This window comes from Ammospiza caudacuta, chromosome 6 (genome assembly GCF_027887145.1).
Source record: "Ammospiza caudacuta isolate bAmmCau1 chromosome 6, bAmmCau1.pri, whole genome shotgun sequence".
NCBI lineage: Eukaryota > Metazoa > Chordata > Aves > Passeriformes > Passerellidae > Ammospiza > Ammospiza caudacuta.
The window spans coordinates 36,706,058-36,724,576 of NC_080598.1; the positions used below are offsets into that span (position 1 = coordinate 36,706,058).

The 18,519-nt window shown below is 37.7% G+C and overlaps 1 protein-coding gene across 1 annotated transcript in view; it reads left to right on the forward strand.

The window, feature by feature from the left end:
* DPH6 (diphthamine biosynthesis 6) overlaps positions 1-17,256 on the forward strand; it is a 180,189-nt gene extending 162,933 nt beyond the window's left edge. Inside the window, exon 14 of the mRNA XM_058807369.1 lies at positions 17,039-17,256. Within this exon, the coding sequence (XP_058663352.1) occupies positions 17,039-17,154 (116 nt within the window). The 3' untranslated portion in view covers positions 17,155-17,256. The remainder of the gene's footprint in view (positions 1-17,038) is intronic.
* The last annotated feature ends 1,263 nt before the right edge of the window (positions 17,257-18,519 follow it).

The following is an 18,519-nucleotide window of genomic DNA, read 5'->3' on the forward strand; positions in this document are numbered from 1 at the left end:
CAACTGACACATTTTAACTTTGTCTTTTATGAACATCAATTAAATTTCTACTTGAAGCTGATGTTTTGAGACTGGAAAATCATTGCAGAAGAATTTGAGCTAGGAAGGATTAGCTGACCATTTAATGTAAGGGACTGTGCAATGAAGTTGTTTGCAGTAATAACTCATTTAACCAGAGGCCTATTTAAATTCCTTGTTGCTGTTATAAAAAAGAGTGATGCAATTCAGTTGCCTGGACAGCTCAGATAAGATCAATTTTGTCTGACTGCCTAAAAGAAGTTAACTGTTTTGTTTAACCTAATGACCTAGGTTCTCTGTGTTGGTTGACAGACACCTCCAAGGGACCCTTCATTGTATTTTGAAATGGGATTAATAATCTTTTGGAATAGAGGGCTGTTTTTCATCAGATGTTTAGCTTTTAAACTGTTAATAATTCCATCCTAAATTTAAAACAAAATCTGGTTTTGGTGCAAACCACTGGTTTTTAATTTGAATTTTCCTATTTTAGAAATGGTGTTTGCAACACTCATACTAATGAGTATGACTTATACTAATTAATCACCATAAATTCTTTTAAAGTAGTCCTCACAGATGCAGAAAAGTCAGAATTATAGCAGTAATTTTGAATGGTGTGAATTGTGTCATTCATTTCAATGGACAAATAATTTTGGTCGATCTGTGCTGAAACATCAAGCTGTTGCTACAGATATCAGCCCTTTTTACTGTTCCATGTCTGATTCTTTTAGAGAAAAGCTCAGCTAATAACTTTATTCTGCATTTCAAACAGCCTAAGTGTTCTGTTTCTGATCTAGCTGCCACATTTCCCGGCCATTCTGACTGCTTGACAAAATTTTGTATAAGTAAAGAATACCCAAGTCCTAACAACATGGTAGCCATATAAATTGCATTAATTTTACACCTGACTTTTCTGTAGTGTATCTGACTCTTTATTTAGTAAGACAAAATAATATATTTCATTAAGGAGCTGCAGAATTCAAGGCTTGAGAATGTACTAGGTTTTAACAGGCTTATACAATCGATTCGTAACTATTTAATTGAAAAAAAAATTACTCTAATCACTTTTAGCACATGAGTTATGTTCAGCCTGTAAACTCCTTATTATTCATATGCAGAGGGATGTGTCCAATGATTAAGACCCCAAGGATTTGATTGAAGAAATAATCTGCATTTCTAAAGAAAAAATAAGCAGTAGGGTATTTAATTCTTAACAGAAATGTTGTGATGCATGTCAAAGCATCACTAACTCTTAGTTTGAAAAACAGTATCTGCTACTTGCTCGTCCATTGGCTGGTTCACTGCTATATCTGTACTGTACAGTCTTGATCTAATAATTGCTTATTATGCAGTTGTTTATCTGCTCATTTGAAACATTCTGAAATTCAGTCTAGCTCAGCAAATTGCTGTGCTTAAGGCATTTTTACATTCCAGGAAATTATAATATCCCCAGAAGGCAAAGAATTAATAATAAAAATCCTCTTTTGTAAAAGATTATCATTGCAGAGCAAATGGAGCAGATCTTCCCTATCTTAGCACATTTAATATTCTCATTTTTTTCTATGAAAGTTTGATGGAAAGACTATGTGGGGATCACTGTTTTATTAACTTGTTAAAAGACAAATTTACTGAACCAATGCAGCATATTGATTTCAGTGTCTGCTGTATGGAAAAGAAGCAATAGTAATGGATGACTTCTAGACATTTCCATATGGAAGTTAGCTCATTCTTTAGATATTTTGTGATCTTGATTTGTCTGTTTAGGCTGGAACTAAGGAGTTAATGATTCAGATTACAAGGATGCTTTCTTGTTTATTACTTAGAAGTTTTTCCTACCTTCCAAATTATTTATTCCTAGTATGCCCACCTTTATTGAATACTTTGCAAAGGATCCAAGCTTGTCTCATTGTATTGGAAACAGTATTCTGGTGAGTAGATTTCTGGTTTGATAGGCAACAAACAGAAATTAGAACACTACATGCAGCACATTTTTCATCAGTTGTCAAATACTATTCAACCATTAAGCATGCATCCATCTCTGGAGTGAATTCTTAAATCTATTTCTTAAAATCCATCACATAATACAGATGACTTGAACTAATTTCCTTTGTGATTGCTAACATGCAAAGGTAAACATCATAGCTAAGATAATTAAAGAGAAGGAAAAAGCTAACCATCAAATGAAGCTGAGATGCAATCCTCTAGGTACTTTCCTCGAAGTTTTTCAAGTTCACAGGCATACCTGTCTTCCAAGTTTTATTTTTCACTTTCTATTTTGAGGGGAAAAAAATCTTGCTGCTTAATCTAGGAGTTCAATGCTGATTTCATTTCCATTATTCATTTTCACATTGCAATATTCAAGCATCAAGCAAAAGCCAGAGATCTCAGAGAATATGCAGGCATCTGTGTTTCTTCACCCTATAAAATGAGTGATTCATGTAGGCAAGGGCTGAAATCATAGCTACACAATTCAGAAATTAACCTTCATATATCTGTACCCTTACCATATTTTTCTAAAGCAGAAATGTTTGTAAGTTCCTTTCTCAGCTATGTTATATCTCTTAGAGGTCACAAACCTTTCTACTAAGAAATCTTAATCATCTATACAGCTTCTTTTCATTAGCAACATTAGGACTACACAGGTAAGTGGTTTACAGGAATTAATTATGTTTTTTTGGGCCAAGCCATCAGAAATATCTTCTGGCTGTTTTTATCAATCCTTGCCTTAGAATCTCTACAACAGATAGTTTCAATTTTTATTCTGAGTTTCAAAAATATTAATAATTACAGAAATTTAAAAATGAAAATTAAAATAGAAATGCATGTAGCATTGCCAAGTATGTAAAATTTACTTCTGACATAAATTTAGAACACTATTTATTATTTTTATGTAAGCTATCAGCAAAGGGGTTTTAGAATTAGCAGACTTACATGTTCTTGTGGATATACAGGATATTCAGTGACCTACTTTATAGAGATGGACAGAACTGTGTCTGTAAAAATATTTAAAGTGGGTCTCTAATGTAAAACATAATTTTAAAGAGTCGTATTGAAGCAGCATCTTTTACATAAGCTCTTAGATATACTAAAGCAGTAACAATTATTCATCAGGAGATCTCAAAGCATTTCACAAAGACAGGAAAGTACGTTTTTTATTCTACAAAATGGAAGTATGAAATCTGGAGTTTTATTTTACAAATGATCAAGTATTTCAGTTGCTTAGAAACACAAAAATGAGACAGAAAGGTCCTGCCTTACAGTTTAGGAGTGTGTCTATACACCACTGAAGCTTTTGCAAAATTAAATGGAGCATAGCTCTATACATGTTCCTGAAGCAAAATAAACTTCCCAGGGTCTTCCAGCAACTCAATGGCAGAGCTGGCAATGGCATTCCTGCCCTTTGGATCTTTATGAGGGGCCCTTTCCCCTTGACCACCCCTTCATCAATGCATTGACTGAAATGTGAAATCATTGTTTTACCTAAATCAACATATATTCAGCAAGAACTGAATATGAAGAGGTGGTTCATCTGAGGAACTTTGACAAGATGTGCAGAACACAAGTGAGCCAGAAGCACTTTATGACACCTGAATTACAGTTTTAGTAATCATCAGTTCCCTTTCTTCTCTGTCATTTCTTTATTTAATATATTGCAAGCAAGAGACTTACCGTGCAAGTTTTATAAGCTTGCAATAAAAATATAACAACTGTTGTATTAAATTATTTAAGCTGTAAACCATTGTAAAAAGCAGAAAAAGTTATATCGATGTGGAGACAGAAAAAATTATTGTGATGGAGTATAAAATATACTGTGCTGATTACTACAGAAATTTTGCCCAGTTTAGCATATTGTAAATCCTTGGATGGCCTTAAGAATGAAACTGCATGTAAATTTTTGAAAAGAATTGTGGCAAATGCTTTAAGAAGAATTAATCTAAAATCAGATTTATAATTTAAAAACAAATCATCAAAAATGTGACAGCAGACAAAAAATATGTAAGAGGTCGAAAAGAGAGAATTGTGGCAAAGCAAAGGATCAGTGTATTTAAAACTTCCAGATTTCCCCTGAGGAAAAGCTAGGATTCTGAAGAAAATGGATAACCAAGTTTTTATTTTAAGCAAGTAGAATAGTATTTTATTCTGTAATGCTATGCTTTGCTAAAGAAATGTACCGATAACTTTGAATCTGGCTGTGTTTATATTAGTAGCATTTAAAAGTGCTAGATTTGCCAAAATTAGTAACTACAAAGGGAAACAATATATTTAGAATTAAGTTCTGACTATAAATTATAATAACCATTTAATGTTGCTTTATTCTGCTTCTTTACTCCTGTTAAAGAAGCATTTTTGTCTGTTAAGTCAAAAATGAAACTGATTAAATGGTGGTGCTTAATAATCATAGTAATCATCCTCCTCCTTTAGCATTTTCCTGTTTCACCTTTTGATCTTACAAGATTTTTTGGGACTTTTAATGGCCCCAGGTGTTCTTGTAGCAAGCTGCCAATGAGTTTTCTTTGCCCTGCAACATGATTTGGCAGAAATTCAGTTAGGCAGAGCATAATTTGTTGCCTTCTTTTCTACCAAAATAGGCTTTCTGCAAAAGAGAAAAGGAGGTGCTGTCCTCATTCTGTTGAATCTTCCTAGCAGTGATGTAATTGAAAAACCTCCTTGCAAGAGAAATGTTTTAAAAAGAAAAGCCAACTCATTCAGCTAATGTAGAGTAGGAAATACTGGTAAGACCACTGTAGTGATGGTGTTCCAGGCATGAAATTCCCTGAAAAATGAAGGCCCAAGACATAAAGCATCAGTGTTGACCAAAGAGAGGGCTGTGTGGGCCTCTTAGCTTTACTTTAAAACTGACATCTTTTCTTAAACAATTTATTTCTCTCTACCTGTACTGCAAAATTGTTAAAAACAGATCTCATGCTGTTTAAAGATCACATCTTTAAACAGAATGAAGCCCAAGGATAAATTATGTTCTCACTGTGCCTGAGAGGTTGGGCTTCTGTTGGTAGAAAAGATAAAGGTCATCCTTCCATCACTTGCACTTCATGTTTCTTAAAAGTGGTTAAAGCACTACATACATTTTTCTTCTGAACATTTCCAATTTCATTAATCCAGTATCTCTTTCAGCTAACATAGTTCTTAATGGAAATGTAGCTGAAGGCTCCAGAAGCAGAAATGGCTGTCCAAAGAACCAGTGATCCAGCAGAGGAGCTGTCCGTGCTGCTCACTAACTGCTCACCTGTGGGTCCTGGCCCACCTGACAGGTCTAGGGGCTGATCCACCTGAGTGAACCTGAAATTTCTAAGCAATAGACCAGATGTGGGCAGCTTTTCCATTTACTGCTAGGCTATGCTGTGTACTTGACCTGTCACACAAAATATAAGAGTTACACTGCAGTCTCTGTAATCCCAAAAGGCATTCTACATAAGTTTATGTTTTTTTTTTAAAAATGTTTTTTAAAAGATGTTTGAGACAATGTATTTTGGTGAAGAAACAATCTTCTTTTTTAAAAATATATATTGTTGTGTGATAATTTAATTTCATTGTAGACTTTCCTGATACACTGTGGTATAAAATATATAGCAATGTTTAGCAAGAAATTATAATACAGTTAGATGTATAGCCTTATGACAGATATAATAGACAGTTTGTCACAAAGGCCACAGGTAACTTTCAAATGAGCTGTAAACAACCCCACCTACTGATGGTGGAAGAAGAGCAGAGGCCTCCAAGGAGTGAGGCTGTTTAACAACAGAGCAGGTGGAACGTGTGCAGCACTGCTCTTCTGGGACCGTGATATTGATTTCCAGAGATCCAAGAGCAGCCCAAGCAAAAGGATGATTCAGTTCTTTGCCAGTGTATTGTTGTTTGTGTGTCCCCACTCTGGTATGCTCTCAAGAGAAGGGCTGTATGCTGGGTCAGCATTTGGCTTTTCTACAAATTACCTCAACAAATAATGTAATTATTCCACAGTTTTCTATGGCTCAGTTTCCTACCTGTCCTGTGTTCCTTTTTCAGCTTGCAGGTTTTTTCTGTCAATGGCAAACTCTTGGTGGTAGACTTTGTCTGTTATTTAGTGTTTATTTAGTGCCTGATGTAAGTCTTGCTGAAGGCTTTTGTAAATTATGCTATTAATAACTTCCAGTTAGAGCAAAAATGACTTGCAGCTCAGATCACTATGTGGCCAAGCTACAGACCCTTTTTCTTTCATTTAGCTGTTGGCTGACACAGCTGAATGACTCTCCCAAGCCTCCTGTTCCCAATTCCATAACAAACTATGAGCTCATATTACACAGGAAGCACTAGCACTGAGATTTATTTGCCATCCTTGGAGGCCAGGAGGAGGAACAAAAGACTTTCATCTCTTTCTTTTTGTTCCTTGGCTGAAGGGAGTAAGAGGGTACTGATATCTTGGGTCACTGCCATACAGGATAAAAATCCAATTAATGTAAATCTGCCAGATCCATGGGAAGTAAGTAGTGGGGCTATCAAGAGCCCACAAATTTCTGGGTGGATCATCAGCAACCTCTGGCAGCACAATTTCCCCATTAAAACAGAAGCTGGGTTTTGTTTCACCTCTAAATAGTGATCTACTCTTTTTTTAAGCTTGCTGTGGCTAATTTTGCATAAGTTGTCAGTTGCAGCAGTAATGAAATTTTAGTCATTTGTTGACTCACTCAGCACAAAAGGCAGTGAATGCCATGACCACTCTGTTACATCTTCCAGGCAGCTTTGATTAAACTGCTGTGAAGCCAGACCTGGATCAATATGAATGATCTTCATCGACCTAATAATGTATTTAACATGTTCAGTGCACTTTTATCTGTTTCTGTTAGAATACACTGTTTACATTAGTGGAGGAGATTGATTTAAATTTTCATAGTTAGAAATAACTGCATTAGTTTGCACATGGTACTATATATAAATATATAATCTACAATGCAATCTCCTCAGCAGGTGTAAATTAGCATAGCTACCATTTATAGTTGTTGAGAATCTAGCCTAGAAACTGAAAACAGTTATTCCATCAGTATTATTTTAAATTATCACAGCTTAACTTGACATAAAGCAAGTATCACATAATCTTCTCTGTAGCAAATCAAAAGATGCTTACCAGAACATCTTTTAGAAAGCTTTTCTATTATTTGTAGACTAAATTCTCCTACCAGCAGATGTATGTGGTGTCCTCTAATTATATAAACACCTCTTTGTGGTCCAGCCTTTTGGATGCACTGTGTCCAGTCAGGTATTTCTTTAACCCACTGGCTTTGAAGACTATTTAGCAAACTTCAATAAACGAACAAATGTGGAAGCTGTACCAAACATATCACTTGGGGATGTCAAAGCACTTAACAAACATTGTTACAACTTAGTCCATGTGTAACCACTGAAGGACATATTTGCTTCAGTATGTCTCATGACAGCTTCTTAAAAAATATACTTAAGTGAATTTAACACTTGTGAAAGGTGCCAGATTGACAGGCCCTGGAGATAAAAGTTCTTGCATTACCAGCAGGCACAGCCGGGCTTCCCACACACGCTGCCCCACCAGTGTCCCCAGCCCTACCTGAAGGGCACAGCAACCAGCTGTCCTGCAGCTTGCAAATCTGCCCATCGCAGGCTCCTGGACTGTGGGCCAAGAGTCAGTAGCTGTAATTTGACCTAAGGATGAAAATCCAAGTTCCATAGTTACTGCACAGGTGCTGTTGCAGTTGATCATTTTCACACCAAGTTTTCAACTAATCTGGGGGGAAAAAAAATGAAGTACATGTTTATCTGATTTAGAGTACAACAAAAACATGTGTGTGAGCCTCTAGTGAATCCTGTGGTTCTGTCTGCCCACATAGGCACATTCAGGTGGGACTGTATGGGTGAACAAGTCCATACACATACTGTGAAGCGCATTCTTAAATGCCTCCTGAAAAATGGGTCCTTACTGCTTTCTGTGTTTGTAATAATCTGTCTCCATTCATAACTCATCTCTGCTTGGTGTCATTACAGCCCATCCTCCCCAGAGATTCTGGACACATCTGGCATACAAATTCAATAACCATCCACTCCATAAAGAGACTAGATGATTACAGGGTTGAAGGATAGCACACAGGGAAAACAGGCTCATGATCTTTGCACTCTGTCATGGATTTAGAAAAAGCACAAGTTCTTCTCTGAGTGATTGTAGTTGGAAAGTTCAGACCTCTGTTTTCTTTGAAATTATATTTAGACCTCACTGTGAGTATTGGAAGGGCATGCTTAAGTGTTTCTTTATTTAGTGCAGAAATAAAGAAGGCTAATGACATTTTAAACAAAAGTGCACATTTATAACCTTGTATAGGCTGATTCTCAGTGTGTATATAGGACATGACTAAAAACAGAACATTGGAAAACACACAGTGATGAGTTTTCATGTTCTGCTATTTTCTAAGCTGTAGCCAGCAGCTTAAAGAATTGTAATGGAAGCCAAATCTTAATTCTTTCTATTGGAAAACAGCCCTAACTAATACAAAGAGGAGCTCAGCAACATTAGTTTATCTTTAAAAGAGTCACATTTATTTTTGCAGCTTGCTGTTGATGTGCATGATAACATACCTAATTGGACTGGTACTGTGTGCATGTTGGAAGGTAACTATGAAAGTTGGGTGGCTTATAGCTGTTTCAGGGATGGCATTTTAGCCTGAAATTATAATTGTTGTAAATATTAATCTATTTTATTACTATCATTGACTTATTTCCTGTTCTTCTCAACGTTTCTACTGTATCTGTCACACTGTACAACTTTAGGTCTAAAGTCCATACTACACTTAGGATGAACTTAAGGTTTCAAAATCTGGGAGGAAATTCACAAGAGAATGTATAGGAAGAGGATGTTTTAAGATGGAAGTGTCCATGAACTCTGATTGAATATGTTGCTTCACCCAGACTGAGTTTTCCTGTGCAGCCTGTCTACTATATAAAAAAAGGCCATTTTAGGTCATCTCCTCTTTCACGGGTTTGGTCTCTTTAGTACTGTTTTCAAATACTCAATGTACTTGAGTACATTGGGTTGGTTTGTTTTGTTTTTGGGGTTTTTTTTGGGTTATTTTGTCTGCTTGTATTTGTACAGTACCCCAGTGGCATTTTCTCTTCATTCATTTTATTCAGCAGTTCCTAATTTTACCTATATCATATTATAAATTTCACTTCCACCTGCTACTTTTTACCTCCCTATTAAGTACTATTAAGTCTTTCTTGATCAACCACTTTTTTAATATTTTTAAACTAGTAGCTGGCCTTTTGCTTTCAGAAAGACAAAAGGCTTTTCTTGTCTGCTAATGAGAGAGGAGGAGGGCAACACCAGCGACTTTCTTGTACAGAATGACAATGCTCCACTCCCAGAAAGATGCAGAGGAAGAGAAAAAGAGTATTATCAGTTTTTTCTAAGTATACTTGGGCATCACTGAAAACACTATTTAGAAGTAAAGACTTGCTAAAGTTTACCTACCCCCTTTCTGAAGCTCTTTCTAAGTTCATTATTTGAAAAGTCATTATAGATATAAAGTATTGCGTTAATTTTGATTTTAAAAGGCTAGAAAGCAGAATTCCTTATTAGGGAATGATAGGAGAGGGTTTCTTTCAGGACTGAGTTAAACAGAAGCCTTCAGAAGAATAGAAAAAGGTTGGTTCGTTCCCATCTTCATGTAAATTGAATTACAGGGTTTAGTAAGTGAAACAGATCATAAGATAAACCCCGCAGAGGCCAGGAAGCACTAATTAACGCCCACAGTAACTTTTCTGAAATTGGTCTTTAATCAAACTTTGCTCTGAAAACAAAACAAGATACTGTGGCAGCTTGATAAAAGAGATGCATCACCAAGGCTGACAGGCCCACAATCAAACCAATACTAAAAATAACTGTTTTGTCTACTAATTTTCTTTCAGATGCTAAAAAAATGCATGAGCTACAGTCTAAAAAGACTTGTACAGTTACTCAACTAAGTGACTCAGCTCTAGAAAAGTGAGGGTCCTGTAAATGTTAATGCCCTCCCTGATTATGAGTGAGCCCTTTTTCTTTCCCACACCTTCCTGTTGAAACAGAGGAACAGCAAAGAGGATTGTGTGGTTGGGCAAGGAAGAGGCAGAATCTGGGTTCCTTCAGAGTTGATAATTTTATACCAGCTGTTCCTCTCCTCTTGCTGCTGGTGGTGGTGCAGAGTTCAAGCATCCTGACTGACTTACTAGTGTGGTCTGAGATAAGCCAATCACTCCTTTTTCTTGTATCTCACATGAACAGTAGGGTCCACAACTGCTGCCTTTTGCACTTGGAACTTCTCCTCACTGAATCTGAGAGCAGGAGTTATCAGTATGGCATGCAGGGAAACAAAGCTTATTTTCCTCATTTCTTTTCATCTGCTCAGCTTAGGGAGAGTTGCTACAACTCCTGTGGGTACCCATCAAGCCTAGAGCAACTTTCATTATCTTTTCACTGTAGCCTGCTTAAAAACATTGCTAGAACTTTTAGGTTTGGGATAGATTCCAAAGGGACAAGAAGTCCACTGCAGAAACAGGACTAGCAGTGAAATGTAGCAGAGCACTAGTATTCTCTTTATAGCAGATTTTTCTCTTGGCACAAAAAACATATGGAGCTGTCAAGCAGGTCCATAGGAGGGCCACAAAAATGGTCAGAGTGTGAAACATCTCTCTCCAATGAGGAAAGACTGAGATTGTTGGGGTTATTAGCTTCAAGAGCTAGTAGAAGGCTCTTGGGAGATTGTTTATTAGCCTTTCAATATGTACAGGAAGCTTATTAGAAAGATGGGAGAGACTTTTTAATAGGGCTTGTATTGACAGTGTACCCCTCATCCAAGGGGTAATGGTTTTAAACTAAAAGAGGGTAGATTCAGACTCGATACGAGGAAGAAGTTTTTTACAATGAGGGCAGTGAGGCACTGGAACAGATTTCCTAGAGAGGTGATTGATGTCTCATCCCTGGAAACTTTTCAGGTTAGGTTGAATGAGGCTCTGAACCACCTGGTCCGGTTGAAGATGGCTCTGCTTATTGCAGGGGAGTGAACTAGATGAGCTTTAAAGGTCTCTTCTAATCTAACTCAAACTGTTTAATGATCCCATGATTTCTCTTGGTGAATGCTCAGCTGGGTAAAGTGTTGCCCACTTTCCATGTCCAACATGACAGTCCTATCAGTCTGGATCCTAATAACCATATCCTTCACAAAAGAGGTTGCAATGATCTGAAATGGTACTCCAGTATTAGGAACAAGCTGAAAGAGGATGGCTAACTTTGGCCTTGGTGCTTTCAGTATAGGCTGTATTTTCATGTTAGGTGGTTACTTGAAAAAGGTATTTTCATTAATACAACTAAAAGTAGTTTAGTGGGAGAAGAAAGAAGTCTGTCGGTGTAGATGGGTCCATGAGAGGAATTCTTCTTCTTTTATGAAAGAATTGTTTGCAAATATAGATATGCTGCTTTGGCAACTGACTAGGCGTATGACTTGAGTTCTAAACACAACTACCATTCCCTCTGTAATTTGTTTTATAGTCACAGTTCCAAGGACTGCCATAGGGAATCGCAGGTTTGAAGTGGTTTCACAGCCTTATCCAAACTCCTCCTGGTCATTTGTCTCATATATCATGGCTATAACAGACATCCCTGCAATTCAAAACAACTGCTTAACTTGTATTCACATAAATATCCTAGCCCAGAGTGACTGAAGTGCATCATCAGTATTCCATGAAGGAGCTTACATCAGTTTTGAAAAACCAGTCCCTTAAAAGTACAATGACCAACATGAAATAATGTCATCAAGAATAGCAACAAACAGCATAAGGCACCACATGAAAATTCAAGTATTGGACTGTGAGAGATACCCATATTGTGATTTAAAATCTTTACAGCTGCAGCAAAAAAAAAAAAATCAGCACAAAATCATATTTTTCCAGGTGACTCCCTTTTGTATTCCAATATTTTATTCTTGTTTACTGGGTTTGATTTTATTTTGGATGGAAAGGCATTAATTGCAATGCAAGAAAATTATGCAGGTTTTTTCCTCATATCTTATATCCCACTACATCATTTTATATTAAGAAAAACGTGTGACTGAAAAAACAGACAATATTTTAAAGCACAGCTTCTGTTCTTGCTCTGGTTGGACACCACAGAGACAGCTGGATGTTTAAGAAAGGGAGGGTATCTCCAGTTCCTCATGTTTCACCTTTTCATTGCACTGCCTGATCATTTAAGGCAGAGGCTTGTTCCAGACAGCTTCAATTAAACTATGCTGTGAAACTGAATATAGATCAATGGAAATGATCCATAACAAGCTAATCATGTATTTAACAGTGTTCAGTCCAGTTCAATCACCTTCTAACATTTCTGTGGCTTTACATTCATGTGGCAAAGCCCTAAATGTGTATATGTATTTTTAATCCATCTCATTAGTGACCATATGCTTTGGCTTCAAGGGAGACAAGAACTGTCTGCAATCTGCCAGGGATTTAGGGACATCAATAATTTGTGAATAGTCATGTTGGTACTGGTCGAAGGGTTAAGTGTTCTGCACACCAGGGGCAGATCTTTTGGGACTGGAACTCTTAGTCAACTGCTAGGAACCTGATCCCCTCTGATGCATCTTTTCAAAGTACATGCTGCATGTCAGATCTCTGCAGCAGAAGCAATGGAGCCTTATTAGCTCAGGGATTTAAAACCTGCTCTAAGAAATGTAACAGTATATTTTGGTTAAAAAGTGAAGGAAAGATAGTAGTAATATGAAAGGGATTTTTATGTACTGGGCTAAATGTGATCTTCCTTCTTCCTACAATTTTCCTTTTTGCCACCATTTTCCTTTTTCATATGAGCTATTACATTACTACTCCCCTGCAGATATACAGTGAAGCAAGAGTATGGCAACAATAACAGGGACTTTATTTTGAAAAATATAAGTGAATTCTGTGGCCTCATCTGATACTGACTAAATCCAGCTGAGGCCAGTGACAGCAAAGACGTAGGAATCACCTCCTAGTCTTTTGGAATGACCTTTTAGAAGCTCTCAGAGCACTGGTTTTTTACCTAGTATGAAAATCACATTTAAAAACAATAGATTACACTCTTAGTTCATGCCATGCTATATAGAAGGGCTGCTAAATCAGCATGAGAGAACATCAAATCATTGATTTCAGTATCCTGTCTTCACAAAGCAATGGAAGAAATAGATGGTAATGCCAGAAGACACTGAATAAGTTTTGTACATTTTTAAGTTTTAGTTATGTCCATATTCCTCAGCTGCACCCAGGTTAAAAAGAAAAGGAAAACAATTCATAGCAGTACAGGAAGACACTTCATATGGAACCTGCTCCCTGAATTTCTGTGCATTATTTGGGAGAAGGGGGATCCATCTTGCAGGATGAAGTTCACCTGCTTTGAGCAAATTTCATGTACAATCATAAAATCATAGGATGGTTTTTGCTGGAAGGAACCTTAAAGATCATCCAGTTCCAATCCCCCTACCTTGGGTAGGGACATATTTCACTAGACCAGATTGCCCTGAGCTCCATCCAACCTGGCCAGGAACGCTTCCAGGGCTGGGGCATCCACAGTTTCTCTGGGCAGTCAGTTCCAGTACCTCACCACACAGTAAAGAATTTTCTCCTTATATCTAATCTAAACCTACTCGTTTTCAGTTTGAAGCCATTTTCCCCTTGTCCTATCACTACAGTCCCTCTCCGTCTTTCTGGTAGGGTCCCTTTAGGTACTGGAAGGCCACAACAATAAGGCCGCACCAAAACCTTCTGTTCTCCAGGCTGAACAATCCCAATTCTCTCTGCCTTTCCTTGTAGGAGAGGTTCTCCATCCCTCCGATCATCTTGTGGCCCTCCTCTGGAGTCACTGCAGCAGCTCCTGTCCCTCCTGTGCTGGCACGCAGAGCTGGTGCAGCCCTGCAGTGGCTCTCAGCAGAGCAGAGCAGAGGGGCAGAATCCCCTCCCTGGCCCTGCTGCCCACGCTGCTCTGGCTGCAGCCCAGGACACGTTTGGCTCTCTGGGCTGGCAGTGCCCATGGTGCCTCATGTGCAGCCTCTCAGCCAGCAGCACCCCCAAGTCCCTCTGGGCAGGGCTGCCCTGGGGCTGCTCATCCCCAGCCTGTGCTGAGACTGGGCCGTGCCCCAACCCAGGAGCAGCACCAGCACCTGCTCTTGTTAAACCTCAGGAGATTCCCATGGGCCCGCCTTGAGCTGTGCTGTAATGGCAGCAAGGACAGAGATGTCAGGCAGCATGGTGTCCTCCAACTCCTCCTGTTTGCATGCTGCGTGCGTTGGTGTAAAGGCAGCTCAGCTGGGCTGTGTGAGCTTCCTAAAGGCACACCCCTTCATTTCTTTATTTCCTTTGTGTTTCCCTGTTGACTTCTGTTACCCCAGGAGTCCCTGGGTGGCCTCCATAAAACTGCAAGTGGGCTGCAACGTGGCTAGCATAATTTGTGTGGACTCTCACAGGAAATGAAAACATCCACAATACACACCACTTGTTTGCTGCTTGATAATCAGCTGGTTTTGCTTGTACTTAAACATCCTGTATCAGGGCAGTTTAAATAACTGTCATCAGTCATCTATAGACACTATTAAACCTCAGCAAATACACTCACTGTAACCCTTTGTCCTTTACTTTTTTTTGTTTTTAAAATCAACTTGGCATGGCATACAACTGAGCAAGCATGCCCCATACATGATACAAAAGGAAGGACAGTTTTGAAAATCTTTGTATTTAAACAAAGAGTTACATATTTAGAAAACATTCATGACCAAGGCATTTATTTATCTAAAATGATATTTTGAATGAGTAAAAAAATATAAATAGTGTCTTCATTAGCTTCCCATCATTAAGAGTATACAATTAGTATTGGAAGACTTAGAGTCATATTATAGCAGGTAAAATATATAGCTGTCTTTTTTTTTTTGGTTTGCTATAATTTCATAGGTTGCCATAGATCTACTAATTGTGTGTTGTCTTCTGTAAGACCTCAGAGAACAACTTTACTGTTTTAGAAGACCCAATCTCTGCCTTTTAGAGGAAGTTTGCATGAGCAGACTTTTATCCACAATTTTTAAGTGTATAAATATGCACATCTAAGTTGCACTGCTTTCATATAAAACTAATTGATTTGTAAATGCAGTACAATATTAGAGTCATATGTCCCAGATTTTTATCCACATTTCATTTATACACATAGGCACTGGCAATAGAAAAGGCACTGGTCTTTAGGAAAGGTGGCTCTTCCTGGTTGGCAAGCAAGGCTGCTAGGGCGCATTCAAATGTAAATATTTATGGCTATTTTGGCCACCTCAAACCCACTAAAGAATGGAGTTCTATTTCCAGATAGTCCCACTTTAAAATTCTCCCTTTAAAATGTATACCAGGACTTGTTTTGGTAGTTTTTAGCACTGATTTGGAGCCTTTAAGCCTGTGCATAAAATGCTAAAGTCTAAAATTGTATTTTCACAATTGTCATTGATGAAAAAAATAAATGTAATTTTAATAGGGTGGAATCAGTGATTTTGAGGTGGCTTGTCTTTACCCCTTCTACTTTAAGCCTTCAGAGTCAGCATAGCCACAAAGTTTTCTGAAGTCAAATTTTTCAAGAAAAATGCTAGTTGATAGTTAATTACGTGGTCACTGCTGAATATCTGTAATACAGAGAATGAGTTCCTTTTTGCACACAAAATGGAAGAAGTTATTTGACCTTTGAGGTGACTGTTGATCTTTGGCTCTCCATTGTCAGTCTTCACCTCCAATGTCAATGATGCTAATACAAAGGGAAGCCAGCAGAATTTCAGAAAACTGGTACTATCTTTGCAATATTTTGTAGGCAGCATTGCCATTATTACATTAATTTGTGCTACTGCTGCCAGATAAAAAGAGAGTTTTGGCTTCAGTGAATACAATTGCAAAATTCCTGTTTTATCCTGGATGAGGTAACACTTTGACTGAACTGCCTATTCGCAGTTTCACAGGCAGTGACGCCAAAAAAAAAAAAAGCTCTGACAGTCTGCAAGTTCTGCCCTCTTTACACCCTTTCTAGCCAAGATTGCTTAGTGTTATAAAGAATTGCCATAATCCCAGAAGCTGCTGACAGAAATACGTTATTGAAACAAGAACCTTTGCAGGCTATACCTTATCATTAGGAAAGTGCCTTTTGTGGGTCATTCAGTGGATTTTCAGTAGTTTTCTTTAGGGTTCTCTGTGGCTTCATTTCTAGCATGTTCACTGAGGCTGAGCACAACCAAGAATGTCTTGATGGCAAGTTTAAATTTTCCATTCTTTACTTTTCTTCTGTATTCTAATTAGATCTTCTCAATTATTAATTCTGTTCCCATAATGGACTTTTACATTTGCAAACTTCTACCACACATACCAGTCCCTTTAGAGCTTCTTGTAGCCAGATTCTGTATTTTTAGCAGTTTGAATCTTACTGTAATTCCAGATATTCAGTCATATATGTTGCCATTCCTGGACTTACTCCATTATGTCTTCAAGATGGCATGCATCCATTGATTGCAAATTGAAATGAAGTTCATAATGTTATTAAAAATGGCCCACTTTAACTTCTTCTTGTTTTATTGATGCCCCACAATGGGACTTGAGAGAAGAGTTTCATTTACAGACAGCTATGTGCTGATCATCCAAATATCAAAAATGACAACTGAATTTCAGCTGGCCTTCTGGTATTTTTACTACTGCTCTAGTTCAGCTCTCTGTATCTGTAATCAACAGACCACTCACTCACTAAAGGCTGAGAAATATGCATTTAACTGTTTTGCTGAATTCTGGCCTTAGGCAACATCTCAAGTTAATCTCAAATTAGTCAAAAAGGAGGTGGGAGATTTTCCCTCTATATAAAGTGAAAATTTAAGAGTTGTGTTTCACTTCCTTTTGTTAATTGCTACTCCACAATAATTTTCAGAAAAGTATTTAGAAATCATTCTTAAGAGATAGGACACAAGACAAGGGGGACTCATTAGTTGTTTTGTTTCTATTTTAGGACTGCAAGAATACCTTGAAAAATATTTGGAAGAGAAGACCCCGGCTCTGATTTTAGTACCTGTGGTGGATTTACCTGACAAAGATGTTATTCATATAACATGCTGGCTAAGCTAGCAGTTTAAAGGAGATGAGTTGATATCAAAACATGCATACATTCCATCTAGGAGAGAACAAAGAAAAGAGCTGATACCAACTCCGTTGGATATGTTCATGAAGCAATATTGTTTGATTTAACCTTGTTAATGATGCCTCATGATATGTGACAGAGTCGGGTTTGTATGAAGAATAAAGCTTTCTTTTAAAAATAATGTACTTTTGTCTGACTTGTTTTTAGATGTATGCAGGTTAAAGTAGGTGGCTTCTGGGAGATGCAGTTGGTGTGATCACATTGGTTCTTTGTTTGATATATTTAGGTCTAGTTACACCAATTATACACCAATTATAACTTTATTTCATTTGGATGGAGGTGAAACTAGAATATTACCTCCAATACTGTTTTAAGGACTGTATTCCTTTCAATTCTATGTTGAATTTACTCACTTCAGGCCAACTCATGAAAACCTTATTTGTGGCCAGATTTTAACCATTTCCAGCACTGAGGAAGAATTATTCAGAGTGGTATTTAGGATGCACATTTTACTGAAACAAATAATGGAAATGATGGCCAGACAGCAGGATTTGCCACCTTGCTTTCTAATCCAGGAGTATTTCTGTGTTTTATATCTGGTAGACAGGTGTTATTAAAGAGCTACCAACATTCAGGTGACTACCAGCTACCAGTATTGACAGCTGTCATAGACTCCGGGCTTCAGTTTTCTCCAGAAAATCAACAGGAGTTTTAGCACTGCTTTCACTAAAACAGGCTCAGACACACAGGTGAAGCACCTGTCAATTTCATTACCACTGATACTTTACTCATTAGATAAGGTCAGTACAGAAAAGAAAGCCTTTTGGACTTTGCTTGAAGCAGTAATGCACTGCAGAAAAATCTTACTTTCAGATAAAGGTTATAGAATTAAATCTTCAAGAACGAGTTGAAGGTATCTTCAGATACCTTCGCCTTGCCTATATTCTGCATCTATATATTCTCACTGCTTCTTTTCCACAGTGTGAGCACTGGAGGTAGGAGACCAGCACTCCAAGTTATCCTTCTCTGTCCTCAGCATATATCTGAGATACCCCCACAAAAGTTAACTGTATGGCAGGACATTCACATTGAGGTGACAACAAGGTGGACTTAGTACTCCAGTTTCATTTTCTTACCCACTCTCAGAAATGCACTTGGCAGCACCTGATATAAAACAAGAGACTAAAGATAAGAGGATCTTTCTCTCTTAGAACTTCTACATGCCCAGCATACTATGCTGATCAGTGCTTGAAATTAGAAACTGTTAAATGTTATTGTTCCTTACAATTGCTTACTAATATAGCAAAGCTGCCATCTTCTTTAGTAAGAATTCCTTTTTTCACAGATGTTTA